Source organism: Bos indicus x Bos taurus, chromosome 18 (assembly GCF_003369695.1).
Source record: "Bos indicus x Bos taurus breed Angus x Brahman F1 hybrid chromosome 18, Bos_hybrid_MaternalHap_v2.0, whole genome shotgun sequence".
Lineage (NCBI taxonomy): Eukaryota > Metazoa > Chordata > Mammalia > Artiodactyla > Bovidae > Bos > Bos indicus x Bos taurus.
In genome coordinates this window covers 2,611,616-2,625,446 of record NC_040093.1, presented here as the reverse complement: position 1 = coordinate 2,625,446, position 13,831 = coordinate 2,611,616, and the positions used below count along the sequence as shown (strand labels likewise).

The window sequence follows — 13,831 nt, the reverse complement described above, 5'->3', positions numbered from 1 at the left end:
TTCATGGCCCCTCGCCCAGAGAGCAGCACAAGAGAGGGGCTAACAGAGCCCACGGCCCCCAAGGGAGCAAGCGGACAGGCCCTGGCTCAGCTGGTGTCCTGCGGGACCGTGGGGCTCCTGGGAATGAGACATGGATGAAGGGTGGGGGTCATGCAGTGGGGGATGCTGGGGCCCGGCTGGGGGAGGGGAGCAGGGCTGACAAGGGGAAGCAGGCCGCCGCTCATCTCCACTCTGACCCTTAGGAAGCTCCAGGAATGAGCTCCTCCCCGCCGTGGAATCAGGCTCGGGTGAGTCAGGCTCTCTGTAGGGCGGTGGGGGTGGAAGCAGCTCTATCGGGGCTCTGTCACTTCCCGAGTTAATGGCCTCGGGACAGCCCCTTCTCACTGGCATCAGCCTCGACAGCAAGGACGGGGATGCAGCAACACTGGATGGGAGTGTCTGAGCTCTCCAGCCCCCCAAGGAGCTGCCTTGGTGCCAGGCAAAGAGCTGGGCGTGGGAGTCACAGGGCTCTACTACTTCCAACCATGGGACCTTGGACCAGCTGTGCTCCTCCCTGGGTCAGAGGCCCACCCTCCACGTAGGGGGCCTCCCACCTCCTTCCTCAGCACGTCAGCCGGCAGCGCAGGGCCTACTTGGGCCTCAGGAAGGCCAGAGCCCGCCCCACTGCCCCTCCCAGACACACATTCCACCTCCACGCAGGCCCCGTGCTGGGGGCGGGCGGACGGGGAGGCAGGACTCTGCAGGGTGGGAGACGGATCCGGCTGGGCTGGCAGAGAACTGGGCTTGATGCACCCGTCTCTGAACTGGTGTTCTGCCTGGAAGTGAAAGCATGAAAACAAAACAAAAACTAATTCTAAAAAATATGAGGGAACCCACAGTTCCGGGTTCCAGTCCCAGCTCCACCACCTCCAGGCTGGGCGACTTGGGGGCCATGATCTCCCTTTCTGGGCCTCAGTCTCCTTGTCTGTAAACGGGTGGGATGTGCTGGAGATGGACGTGCAGACCCCAGCATGAGTCTGCGCACAGCAGGTGCCCAGTTAAACGGCACCCCTGGCTCACTCAGGCGTCTCTGGTGCCCTAGGCCTTACATGGTACCTGAGTGTCCTCATCGGGGTCTCGGTGACCTTCTTCCTGCTGCTCCTCGTCTTCCTCTTCCTCCGACACCGGGGTCAGGACAGACACAGGAAGTCAGGTGAGTAGGGAACGGGGTGACTCAGAACCCTGGAGGTGGTGGGCTTAGGGCACCAGCCCAAGGGAAACCTAAGAAAGGGGTGAGTCTGGTTAAAACTGCTCTAGCATCTCCCCATGAGAGAAATCTGAAGAGGCTAAATGTGAGCGCACATGCGACCATTAGAGTATCCTTTGATGTTTTCAAATTTACACGCCGCTTGAGAATACATTCAAGTTTTGTATTTCATGGTTTAGAGCTCTCGAATTTTTTAAAATATTTTTGAATTTTGTTTATTGGCTGCTCTGGGTCTTGGTTGCTGTGCATGGGCTTTCTGTGGTGGCGGTGAGCTGGGGCTTCTCTCTGGTTGCAGGGCTCGGGCTTCTCTTACTGCAGCTCCCAGCTCCTGGGCTCTTGGGCTCTCGGGTTTCAGCAGTCGCGCTCCCAGGCTCCAGAGCACAAGCTTAGTAGTTGTGGCTTAATTACTCCATGGAATGTGGAATCCCCCCAGACCAGGGATCAAACCCATGTCCCCTGTGTCGGCAAGCGGATTCTTTACCACTGAGCCACCACGGAAGCCCTTCTCTTGAATTCTTCGTGGAGGAGGGAAGGCATGATAATTTTTTCAGCCTGGAGACCCTTGCAGATCTTCCTGTAACCCTAGAGAAGGGCTCTGGGGCAGCGGGGAGGGTCATGGAGGGCAGGGCTGGAGGCTGACTCCTGTCTTCCCACAGCGGCTGCAGCATCAGTGCTTGAGGACAGAGGCCAGAAGACGAAGTAAGACCTCTCCCACAGACTCGCACCCCACCGCCTGCCCGGGGCTCCCTCACCGCCCCAACACTGCTCAGCCTGACCTCTCCCTGAATCCCACCCCACCGCCTGCTCGGGGCTCCCTCCACCCCAACACTGCTCTCTCCTCCCCAGCTCCAGCCCGGCCGCTGACACCCCGGAGGAGAGCTTGTACTGTAAGGGGAAGGGGGGCGCTGTCCTGGGGGCCTGGGACCGGGTGGCAGTGGTTCTGGGCTTGGGAGGAGAGCTCGAGTCTGGCTGGGTGGCAGTGGCCAGGCACCGAGCCGCTCTGGACATCTGCTGTGGGAGGTGTGAGGCGGTCTGGGGAGGAGCCGGCCCCCCTTGTCCTGTCCCCATCAGGTGCCGTCACAGAAGACGCACAGCCGGAGCATGGCAGAGGATGGGACAGTCAGGTGAGACCCCCACCTCCTCACTCCCACACGGAGGGCAGAGGACACTGACCCCAAGGCCAGGTGGCCCCTTCCACGAGCACCTGCTCCCTGGGCTGCCGCGCCCCACACCCAGCTCCTCCGACCGGGACACTGTTGAACGCTCAGGTTGAGCTGGCAGGGCTGAACAGTCTGTGCCCCCCAAAATGGGCTACATGCAAGCCCTGGGCCTGGAGACAGGGCCAGAGGGGGGGCTTCTAACAGCCAGAAGATTCTGAGATCCTTGCTCAGCCCTCAGCCATCTTTCCCCAGGCAGGTGAACCTCATCTGTTCGCTGCAGTGAGGACCACCTCCCGTGGCCGCTCTGGTGACCCCCTCGCTTTCCTGAAGGGCGCAGTGGGGCCTGACTGTCCCTCAGTGAGGACAGCCGCACCCAATTCCCATCTCCAGCCCCGTCCTCTCCCAGCATCAAACTTAGCGATCCATCACAGGATTTCAACTTGCTCCACTTCCCTCCTTCCTGAGGGTCGAAGCTACGGAACTGAAGGAGGCATGGTTCAGAGACCACCCCTCACCCCTCACTAGCAGAGCCCTAACGACTAAGACCCTCAAGGAGTGCATCCTTACCTCCCAGGCCCCCAGGCTTTCCCCATCTCACACCCCTGACCTCTTTCTACACCCTCCAAAGGCTGCCACATCTGAAGCCCCCCAGGATGTGACCTATGCTGAACTGGACCACTCAACTAGCAGACAGGGGGTGACTGCGCCCTCCAACTGGCAGTCAGGAGAGTCCCCAGCAGAGCCCAGCGTGTATGCCGCTCTTGCCTTGCACTAGCCCAGGATGACCCAGACTCCACCTCCAGGGACCCCAGGAGCTGCCCCCACGGACACTCAGTTCAACCCCAGCCAGCCTGGAGTCCTGACACCAGCAGCTCCAGGACCTCCCAAAGGTAGGCTAGGCTGCCAGCACTCTACTACACACTTCACAGTGACTTGGCAAACCCTGAGCTGTAACCCGGAGAATGGCCACTGAACTGACAGCAGAGCCCCAAGCCCCCAGAGCAGGACTTGGGTGCCCCATGCCTGCAGCTGTTGGGGTTGCTCAATTCCTTATTTCTCATTTCCTGAGAACAAGCCCCTTCCTGTCCCGGACAGCTTGACAGAGAAAAGGGAAGCCTGCCTCCCTCCTGACCATGAAGTCTTCAGAACCCCCAAACACGGGGGGGGGGGGGGGGGGGGGGGCGGTGAGGGGGGGTGGCGGCAGGGTTCCCCCTTCCTGTCTGGGAAATGACCCCCTCACTCAGAACTGCTTTTGGCCATTGGGTGTTCATTAGAAAGCACTGGCTTAGTTCCTCCACCAGGGAGTAACCGTGAACCCGCATCACAGCAGTGCAAGGCAGGTTCACTGGGACCACCAGGGCAGGTCCTGAGAAGCTCCCTCTAGTTTTGTCTTGGCCTGTACTGTGGGTCCCCTGGAAGTGTGATGGAGTGATGTGTAGACGTGTCTGTCAGGATACGGTAAAGCCAGGCCTAAGGGGAACAAGGACCACCATCTAGCAACGGCTCCACGGACGGGAACATAGCTCTCCCGGCCCCCGAGTGGAAAGCGGCGGCCCCACTGCCGCTCCAGAAGGGTGTGTGTCAGAGCGGGGAAGAGACACAGCAGTAAAGACAAGTTCCACACTGTGGATATCCTGCTTTATTATCTGAGGCACACTGGCCGCTGCACTGCCCGGGCTCAGTCCTCCTCCTCGTCGTCGCCGGCTCCAGCCCCGCCCTGGCCCTTCTTGGCGTTCTTCCTCTTCACGCGGCCTGGGCGGCCCCCGCCGTAGGGGGAGCGCAGGGAGAAGTCGATGTGCTTCTGCGAGTCCAGGCGCACGATGAAGGACGGGATGTTCACCACCTGCTTGCGGACCCTAGGGGGGAGCGGCAGTTGGGGGCCGGGCTGAGGCCGGCAGGGCGTTCCTGGTCCTCGGGGGTGCCCCTGTGTCCTGGACACTCGCTCACCTCTCACGGAGGGCTGGGGAATTCAGGCCCAGAATGAACTCGGGGGTGGCAGCGCGTTAACACTGAGGCCTGCTTCTCAAACACTGAAGTGTGCCAGACAGTTCTGAGCTGTGTGCCTCTGGCTGAGCTTTAGTCTCCATCAGGGCTCCTCTCACTGTCTCTGAAGCGGCACCCCAAGAGGACGGGGCGGTTTCGTTTCACACAAGCAGCGTGAGAGGCTCCTGCCCGTGAGTCACGGGGCTACTGAGAGGCTAGGAGCCTGCTCACTACACAGGCCCCCGTGACCAGGGCCCTATCTCCATAGGGTAGACTGAGCACCCACAGATCCACCTGGCCCCTGCTCTTCACCACAGCGGCTGCCCGGAGAGTGCACTGTGACCACACGGGCCCAACCCACCCAAGTCAGCTGAGCTCCAGGGATGGCTCTCCAAGGGACACCAAGAGCTGTTACCTGTCCAGCTCCCGGCACGCCTGCTGGAGCCTTCGCAAGGTGTACGGCTCCAGCCGCAGTGACCCTTGCGCAGGGCTCTGGGGGTAAGGCTGCCCCCAGCTCCCCCATGAGCTGTCTGTAGGGACCAATCTGTCCCCTTAAGGTGAGCTCACACTTCACCACCTCCGAGGGCTGCACAGAAGACAGGGGTAGGGAGGGGGCTCAGCGAGGGCGTCCCTTCAAGGGGCAGGGTGGGAGAGGCTCCGGGAGCCCCGAGGCAGTACCTGATGTGGCGCTGGCGGATGAGCACACGGGCGTGGTGGATGGACTTGGCCAGGCCCAGCTTGAAGACCTGGGTCTGCAGGCGTCTCTCCAAGAAATCCTCAATCTTCAGGCCCAGGATGTAATCCAGCTTCATCTTGCCCTCATCCAGCACCCCGATACGGACGAGCCGCCGCAACAGGGCATTACCTGGTGAGGGGGCACAGAAGCCTGTCTCAGCCTTCCAGTTCAAATCCGGCACCTCCACACCACGGCGGTGAGACCCAGCAGGAAGGAAGAACTAGTTCTGATACAGGACTCAACGCCCTACTGCATGAGCCACCGTGACTGCCAGAATCCTCACTACCCTGAGGCAGATGACGACCCACAACTTGTCTGAACAAGGGAGAGCCCTCCAGAGCTCTTAGAAGAGTAAGTCTACACGCTGCTGCCCTCCACTAGTCCTCCCGTAACACAGCTCAGGGGCTACGAGCTAATACGATGGCGTCCAAAAGCCCTACCAATCAAACGCACGCAAACCACCTCCCGCGTCTGACACTTCAACAGCATCAGTACCTATCTGTTAGGCCTGGAAGAGACGCGGCACACATTTGAGTTGAGTACGTGTCATCCATTTTCTACTAAAACGATGGTGAGGATAACCTCAGTGCCTGACAAAGTAAACCAGCGGGCATCAGCTTCTCCCTGGCACCCAGCAACTCCAGGTTCAGGGGGCCTTGCCTGTGGGCGTCCAAGCGCCAGTCAGGAGAGCTCCGGGGACGCTGCTGGCTCGCACTCCCGGGGCTGGCTATCATCACAGGGGATTATCACTTATTAGCACCCACCCCTGCCCCTAGACGAAGCCTGAAGGAAAGCTGGCTGACTCTGTGACAGCCTTCCTAGCAGACTAGGAGCCAAGGAGAATCTAAATGGAGAAACATACTATACCTTTTCCAACACCCCAGGTACGAATTTGCACTGAATGAATACTGAACACAAGTGAAGGATATTCTCCCATCTACAACTGCATAAAAATTTTAGTGAGAAGCCTACACAATGAAAACTGCAAAACACTAATCAAAGAAATTAAAGACACAAACGGAAAGAAATTCAGTGCTCATGGACTGGAACAGCAGTTAAAAAAAAAACGCCCCTACTACCTATAGCAATATACAGATTCGAGGCAATCCCTATAAAAATTCCAATGCCGTTTTTCACAGAAAAAGAACAAGCAATCCTAAAATCTTTATGGAGCCAGAAAAGACCCTGAATAGCTAAAGCCAATCTTGAGGAAAAACAAAGTTGTAAAGAAGACAAAAACAAGAAATAAAGAGGAAAAAAAAAAACACCCCACAAAGTTGTATACATTAGTTATAGTAATCAAAATAGTATGACATTGACATAAAAACAGATCGAGGGAATAAACCAGAATAGAGACCAGAAATAAACCCATATATATAAACGGTCAATTAATTTACAACAAAGGAGCTAGGAATATACAGTGGGGAAGAGTCTCTCAATACTGGTGTCTGGAGAACTGGACAGTCACATGCAAGGGCAAGAATGAACACAAAAGTTAACTCAAAATCATGAATTCCCAGAAGGTCCAGTAGTGAGGACTCGGTGATTGGTGACTTCACTGCAGTGGCCAGGGCCGCTCCCCTGGCTCAGTGGTAGAGAATATGCCTGCGACACAGGAGATACGTGTTCAATCCCTGGGGGGGGGAAGATCCCAGGGAGAAGGAAATGGCAACCTACTCCATTATTCTTGCCATGGAAATCCCGTGGACAGGAGCCTCGCGGGCTATGGTCCGTGGGGCCCACTGGGAGTTGGACAGACTTAGCAACTAAACAACTGGGAATGAAGATCCCTTAAGCCTCCAGCGGGGAAAACAAACTCAAAATGGACTAAACACAGGAATGTAATGAAACTCCCAGAGGAAAACACAGGCAGTAACCTCCTTGACCTCAGTCTTGGAGATGATTTTTTGGATCTGATTCTAAAGTAAAGGTAACAAAAGGAAAAATCAACAAGTTGGACCACATCAAACTAAAAAGCTTCTGCAGAGCATAACAAAATGAAAAACAACCTACGGAATGGGAGAAAACATAAATCACATATCTAATAAGGGGTTAATACCCAAAATATATAATGAAATAATACAACAGCAAAAAAAAAACACTTCAATTAAAAAATGGGAAGATGATTTGATGCTAACTAGACTTACTGTGGAGATCATTTCACAATATACAAATATATCATTCTGTTCTATACTAATAATGTCAAATTATAAATTACACAATTTAAAAACTGAACATAATAATCAAATATCATTACAAAACATATCCAAACGTAAACAAAAGTGAGTTTGGAATTATCTTCCATTTTGGACACTTCACGTCTGGATGAAACTGGAACCTATTATACAGAGTGAAATAAGCCAGAAAGAAAAACACCAATACAGTATACTAACGCATATATATGGAATTTAGAAAGATGGTAACAATAACCCTGTGTACGAGACAGCAAAAGAGACACTGATGTATAAATCAGTCTTATGGACTCTGTGGGAGAGGGAGAGGGTGGGGAGATTTGGGAGAATGGCATTGAAACATGTATAATATCATGTATGAAACGAGTCGCCAGCCCAGGTTCGATGCACGATACTGGATGCTTAGGGCTGGTGCACTGGGACGATCCAGAGGGAGAGTATGGGGAGGGAGGAGGGTTCAGGATGGGGAACACAGGTATACCTGTGGCGGATTCATTTCGATATTTGGCAAAACTAATACAATATTGTAAAGTTTAAAAATAAAATAAAATTAAAAAAAAAAAGAAAATAAGACACCTGACAATAACTCAACCTGTATTACTTCAAAAACACATTTCACTTACTATTATTAACCCACCTACATCCTTTAATAGTGGGGAGGGCTATCAATACAGGAAAAATCTTACTGGATATGAAGACAAAAATAAAACTGATAAGCTTGCAGCCTTCAACCACAGGAGTGTGTCCAACTACTAAAAACTGATAAATGGCTTTCATTTGGCCCAAAGAATTAACAATCAGAATCAGCCAAATCAAAGTTTGTTTCAAAAAAAAAAAAAAAAAACTGTATGCCAGTGGGCACCTCAATGGCCAAGAGGCCCTTGTCTCTATGGCATGAAGCAAGCATTTAAGTGCCTTAGTTTCTAATATGATGTGTTAGTCACTCAGCTGTGTCCAACTCTGCCAGGCCCCTCTGTCCACAGCATTCTCCAGGTAAGAATAGGCTGGAGTGGGTTGCCATTCCCACTCCAGGGGACCTTCCTGACCCAGGGATCAAACTCCCACTAAGGAATGAGTCTTATGACAAAAACAGTTTACTGGTTCATTTCACTCAGGCACTCACAGGTATCAACTCTCACCTCACACCACAACAGGGTAAAGAATCTGCCTGCAGTGCAGGAGACCCAAGTTTGGTCTTTACCCTGTGCTGGTGTGAGGTGAGAGTTGATACCTGTGAATGACTGAATGAAATGAACCAGTAACTCTTCTTGTCACACCTCAGTGGGAAAGGCTAGACCTCAAGCAAGGCCAACACCTCAGAGCTCCCAGGCTCCTCCTCTCCATCCCAGAAATCTAGCTTCACTCACTGTGGATTACCTGCTGTTGCCCTCCCCGTGCAACTTCCCCCTGGAAAACCAAGTAATCCCTGGATTACCTGCTCAACCCTGCCCTGTGCCATCTCTTTGTCACATGACTGCTTAGCACCTAAGTTTCTCTGTGATTAACTCTCCAGCAAGTTTCCCTGAGACCAGAATAAGCTGAGGTCTGTCCCCCAAACTCTGGGACAGAGTTCCACCCAATACCAACATCCACCAGGGAGATTCCTCAATTCTCATGAGTCTCAAAGGAGCTTCCCAACTAACAAAGGTTAAAAATGAGAACCTCTCACACCCTTGGAACTGGGATAGATCAAAGTGATGAATCTGTGTTAGTACAACACCTCTCCAAACCTTTCTCAATCTCTACTATGGATGACCACTCATGCTTAACATAAGAGCACTTCCATCCTTAATCACAGTTTGGGAGAAAAATCAGACTAGCCACTCCTATTGAAAATAAAAAGCCAGCTGCCCAAGTTAGCCCAGCCCCTCTGACTTTCACTAGAATCAAAATTTCCTAGGGTCAGACCAAAAGCAGCATCAAGATAATACCTACAAAATGGCCAATTTTAGATGTAACTAAAAATAAATTTTAGATACTGTGAGCAAACTTCCTGTTGTGTACAGTTTATCCTAATAAAAGGTGTTACAAAAAACAGATACACCTACACCAAAAAACAGAATCACCTACAGCCAGAGTTGCATCTGTTAGAATCACAAACTGTATATGAAGCTCTTCCACACTCAGGATACAATGTAGCACCAAGTTTACTGACTACTCTTACATTTAGGAACTGTTTCAACTTTTGGCATGTTACCTAACCATCATCTGGAACCCTCCTTCAACTCCTAACCCTGCGCTCACATGCACTCCAGTCCCACCTATTGAGGGAAGTCTTGGATCACTTGCTCATTTGAAGACTATGATCAGTACCTCCGCCAGTCTACTTGTGCAAATTAAATAATGTACACCAAGAGCTTAGAAAAAGATATTCAGTGAGCCTTATAAAGTACCAGCTTTCTTAGTATTTTCACCATCTGACAACCTAAGAGGTCCTACTAAAATATGAATATCGTCCCTTCCAAAAGCCCATAAACCTCACATCTCAAAGCAGACATTTAGACCTTAAGAGTCTAAAAGATGGCAGTTTGTCAAGTATACCGCACCATCATTTTTTTTTTAACCTTAAATCATACGGTATGATCTGTATTCCCTCTAAGATCACCTGGAACCGTTCTTTCCTGTGAAACCCACAGGTCCTCTACTGTTCAGACCCTGAATAAATGTCCTTCACCATCGTGTTAAAGAAGGCAAATATACACACTCAAGTTCCACCCTGGGTGGAACTTCTCAAATTTCACTGTCTAGTCAGGGAACAAGAACATAAGAAGCAATACTGTTCTGTTGAACTATGTATAGATATAACCAGGTGCCCAATGCTTGGCATTGTTAGCTCTGCTGCTGCTGCTAAGTCGCTTTAGTCGTGTCCGATTCTGCAACCCCATAGACGGCAGCCCACCAGGCTCCCCCTTCCCTGGGATTCTCCAGGCAAGAACACTGGAGTGGGTTGCCATTTCCTTCTCCAATGCATGAAAGTGAAAAGTGAAAGTGAAGTCGCCCAGTCGTGTCCGACTCTTTGCGACCCCATGGACTGCAGCCCATCAGGCTCCTCCGTCCATGGGATTTTCCAGGCAAGAGTACTGGAGTGGGGTGCCATCGCCGTCTCCGTGTTAGTTCTAATCCACTGGAAACCGATTCGCAGGGTTTGAATAAACCAGTCATAGATAAGACGAAAGGTACGTACTCGTATTCAGCCCTATTTTCTTACTCCATAACTCCTACTAAAGGCTGGATCCAATGTCTTGCTCCATGTCTTGCACAACCCTAGAAGGAAGAACAGCAGCAGCTCTCCTGCGGGCTCACATACACACCTTCGAACAGACGCCGCGGGTCTTTCTCATCCAGCGTCAGCAGCTCCCGGGCAGCCTTTCGGATCTTGGCCAGGGTGAATTTGACCCTCCAGACCTCACGTTTGTTCCGGAGCCCATACTCGCCTGCAGAATGAGTGAAAAAGCTCAGTCCCATGGACTAGTGAAAAAGGATTATAGTGACTTCGGGATACAGAAAAACAACAGACAATCCCAAAACTGGGTGAGGAGGGTGAACACACTGGAGATTTTTAAACAGAACGAGCACGTGGGCGGCCTCACCCATGTGTCAGCTTCCCCAGCCCGGGAAACAGAAACCTAGCCACTCACCGATCAGCTTCAGCTCTTGGTCGAGGCGGGACTTCTCGAAGGGTCTCCGCGGGGTCACATAGGTTTTGCGACAAACCCAGCTCCGGGCGACCGGCATGCTGGCTCTGTTTGCCCGTCTGCGCCTGTGCGAGAAGGAGAGCTGCCCGTGAGGACTCGGCAGCGCCTGCGCAGTCCCAGAGCTACGCTAGGAACCTCCCGGCGCCTAGGGAAGATATCGCGAGAACTGTTCCTGAAGAGTTTTATAATCGACCATCATTTCTACCACTTTCCAGTTACGCTCATTTCACCTCCAACTGCTTTAGCGTACTCATTAAAGGTCGAATAGCCCGCAAGACTTTACGACCCACACCCAAAATACCGAACACGGCCGCATGGCTCACCTAAGCGAACGCTCTGGAAACCAAGAAAGAGGAGCATGCGCTCGCCGGCCGCGTTCTTATAGCAACGTCGCCCTCTTGTGACGTCATCACGCACAGCGCAAGTTTGCACCAATCAGAAAAGGCCTTGGCGGGCGGACAAAGCAGTCAAGAGGAGAGATTGGGCTAGAGTGGCTTGCTAAACCGGGAGGACTGACGAGGGATTAGTGCTCCGTCTGGTGCGACGTGAGGGCTCCTCTCCGCCCTCGGGTAGTGACTTAAGTCACCACTCAGCTAACGTCTGAGTCGCGGTATAAAGTTGGAGTAGTCACCGCCACCGCCGCTAGGCTTCATTCAACATGCTCCGTCTCTCTGAAAAGATCTCCAGAGGATTGGACCTATAAGAATTCAAAGCTCCTTCCAAGATGCTCTGTTATATCCATGAATAATTTTTTTAAAAATCATTTTTCATATCACCATGTCTACGCAAGGCACAGCCAGAAGCCAATCTGCCCTTTTGAACCCTTCAACAGCCCCTCTGTTCGTGAAACTTTGAGCCTAAGGGAAGAGAGGGAAAATAATAAGCAGATCGTTTCAGATGGCTGCTGTGAAGAAAATAAATTACTGATAATGACTGAGCCTCCCTGATGACTCAGTCGGTAAAGAATCCGCCTGCAATGCGGGAGACCTGGGTTCGATCCCTGGGTTGGGAAGATCCCCTGGAGAAGGGAACGGCTACCCACTTCAGTATTCTGGCCTGGAGAATCCATGTACAGAGGAGCCTGGCAGGCTACAGTCCACGGGATCGCAAAGAGTCGGACAGGATTAAGCGATTTAAGCACATCTCTCAATGACTAAGGAAAAATGGTATTTCAGAAAGGATGGTCAGGGAAGCCTCCTTGAGAAGGTGACTGATGAAAACTGTGTGTGTGTGTGTGTGTATACATGTAAAGGTAACCCACTTTTTTTTTTAACTTGAGATCCAATGATTAAAAGATCATTGTGAAAGATCATCTGTGCCTCTTTGTGAAAGACAGAAGGTTATATCCTGAGGTTTTCTTTGGGTTTCCAGAACAGGGAAATGTTCTGAAACCTCTTGCTATAAACCTGAAACAATTTATATATATATATATATATATATATATCCTCTCAGACAGCCCCAGGATTATTTCCTGTAGTGCTTTTCTCTCTAGGATAATCCCATTCACACCAAGGACTTTATCGTGGTTAGATAATATTTAACAAGCACTCTAAATCTTTGGGCTAAACACCTTCCGGTTTTGGGGTTTTTTTGTTGTTGATGTTTTAATTCATGTGACCCATTATTTCTATCACTAAAAATAATAATAATAGGGGGCATTCTAGAATACTTAAATACTATGCATCAGGCCCCATTCAAAGAATTGTACCCATGTTAATTTACTTAATCCTGGGTTTCCCAGTGGCGCTAGTGGACAGAGAAGCCAGTCAGGCTACAGCGTGTGCCTACTAAGTTGCTTCAATCGTGTCCAACTCTTTGCAACCCCATGAACTGTAGCCCACCAGGCTCCTCTATCCATGGGATTCTTCAGGCAAGACACTGAAGAAGGTTGCCATGCCCTCCTCCAGAGGATCTTCCCAGCCCAGGGATCAAACCCGTGTCTCTTGTCCCTTGTATTTTCAGGCTGGTTCTTTGTCCCTAGTGCCACCTGGGAAGCCCTATAGTTTCCTGTGCTATGTAGTGTCAAGTGGGCCTTAGAAAGCATCACTACGAGCAAAGCTAGTGGAGGTGATGGAATTCCAGTTGAGCTATTCCAAATCCTGAAAGATGATGCTGTGAAAGTGCTGCACTCAATATGCCAGCAATGTTGGAAAACTCAGCAGTGGCCACAGGACTGGAAAAGGTCAGTTTTCATTCCAATCCCAAAGAAAGGCAATGCCAAAGAATACTCAAACTACCGCACAATTGCACTCATCTCACATGCTAGTAAAGTAATGCTTAAAATTCTCCAAGCCAGGCTTCAGCAATATGTGAACCGTGAACTTCCTGATGTTCAAGCTGGTTTTAGAAAAGGCAGAGGAACCAGAGATCAAATTGCCAACATCCGCTGGATCATGGAACAAGCAAGAGAGTTCCAGAAAAACATCTATTTCTGCTTTATTGACTATGCCAAAGCCTTTGACTGTGTGGATCACAATAAACTGTGGAAAATTCTGAAAGAGATGGGAATACCAGACCACCTGATCTGCCTCTTGAGAAATCTGTATGCAGGTCAGGAAGCAACAGTTAGAACTGGACATGGAACAACAGACTGGTTCCAAATAGGAAAAGGAGTTCGTCAAGGCTGTATATTGACACCCTGTTTATTTAACTTATATGCAGAGTACATCATGAGAAACGCTGGACTGGAAGAAACACAAGCTGGAATCAAGATTGCCGGGAGAAATATCAAAAACCTCAGATATGCAGATGACACCACCTTTATGGCAGAAAGTGAAGAGGAACTCAAAAGCCTCTTGATTAAAGTGAAAGTGGAGAGT

The 13,831-nt window shown here is 51.0% G+C and overlaps 2 protein-coding genes and 1 long non-coding RNA gene across 6 annotated transcripts in view; 2 read left to right on the top strand and 1 right to left on the bottom strand.

Moving 5' to 3' along the window:
* The window catches only part of LOC113875937 (leukocyte immunoglobulin-like receptor subfamily A member 6), a 131,758-nt gene extending 127,008 nt beyond the window's left edge, over positions 1 to 4,750 (top strand). Inside the window, exons 12-13 of one of the 3 annotated variants that reach the window (XR_003506359.1) lie at positions 3,035 to 3,296; positions 4,658 to 4,750. Coding sequence is in view for 1 of the 3 variants with exons in the window: in XM_027514652.1 (XP_027370453.1) it covers positions 3,035 to 3,181 (147 nt within the window). In the remaining 2 variants the exon portion in view is untranslated. Of the gene's footprint in view, positions 1 to 3,034; positions 3,558 to 3,858; positions 4,035 to 4,657 lie in introns of those variants that run through there. The other 2 variants (XR_003506360.1, XM_027514652.1) reach the window with 2 other exon arrangements.
* Positions 303 to 2,111, top strand: LOC113875942. The gene is made up of 3 exons (XR_003506361.1): positions 303 to 1,192; positions 1,903 to 1,945; positions 2,093 to 2,111. It is a non-coding gene; the product is annotated as an uncharacterized LOC113875942 (long non-coding RNA).
* RPS9 (ribosomal protein S9) lies at positions 4,026 to 11,441 on the bottom strand. Of its 2 annotated transcripts, none has more exons than XM_027514664.1 (5): positions 11,336 to 11,441; positions 10,956 to 11,077; positions 10,629 to 10,751; positions 5,068 to 5,254; positions 4,026 to 4,262 (listed from the first exon to the last, which is right to left on the bottom strand). In XM_027514664.1, the coding sequence occupies exons 2-5, from the start codon at positions 11,050 to 11,052 to the stop codon at positions 4,085 to 4,087; spliced, it is 585 nt and encodes a 194-aa protein (XP_027370465.1). In that variant the 5' UTR covers positions 11,053 to 11,077; positions 11,336 to 11,441; the 3' UTR covers positions 4,026 to 4,084. The 2 variants fall into 2 exon arrangements, with proteins under 2 accessions (XP_027370465.1, XP_027370466.1); XM_027514665.1 differs by having other exon boundaries at positions 10,956 to 11,157; positions 11,336 to 11,364.
* Between the last annotated feature and the right edge of the window lie 2,390 nt (positions 11,442 to 13,831).

Bases quoted from the DNA above. Each gene is read 5' to 3' on its own strand.
- RPS9 (XM_027514664.1), bottom strand. From the start codon at position 11,052: ATGCCGGTCGCCCGGAGCTGGGTTTGTCGCAAAACCTATGTGACCCCG. The intron at 5,255-10,628 runs GTGTGTATGTGA...CCCCCTCACCAG, and splicing joins CCCGCGGCGTCTGTTCGAAG to GTAATGCCCTGTTGCGGCGG. The intron at 4,263-5,067 runs GTACTGCCTCGG...GCTCCCCCCTAG, and splicing joins ATCCGCCAGCGCCACATCAG to GGTCCGCAAGCAGGTGGTGA.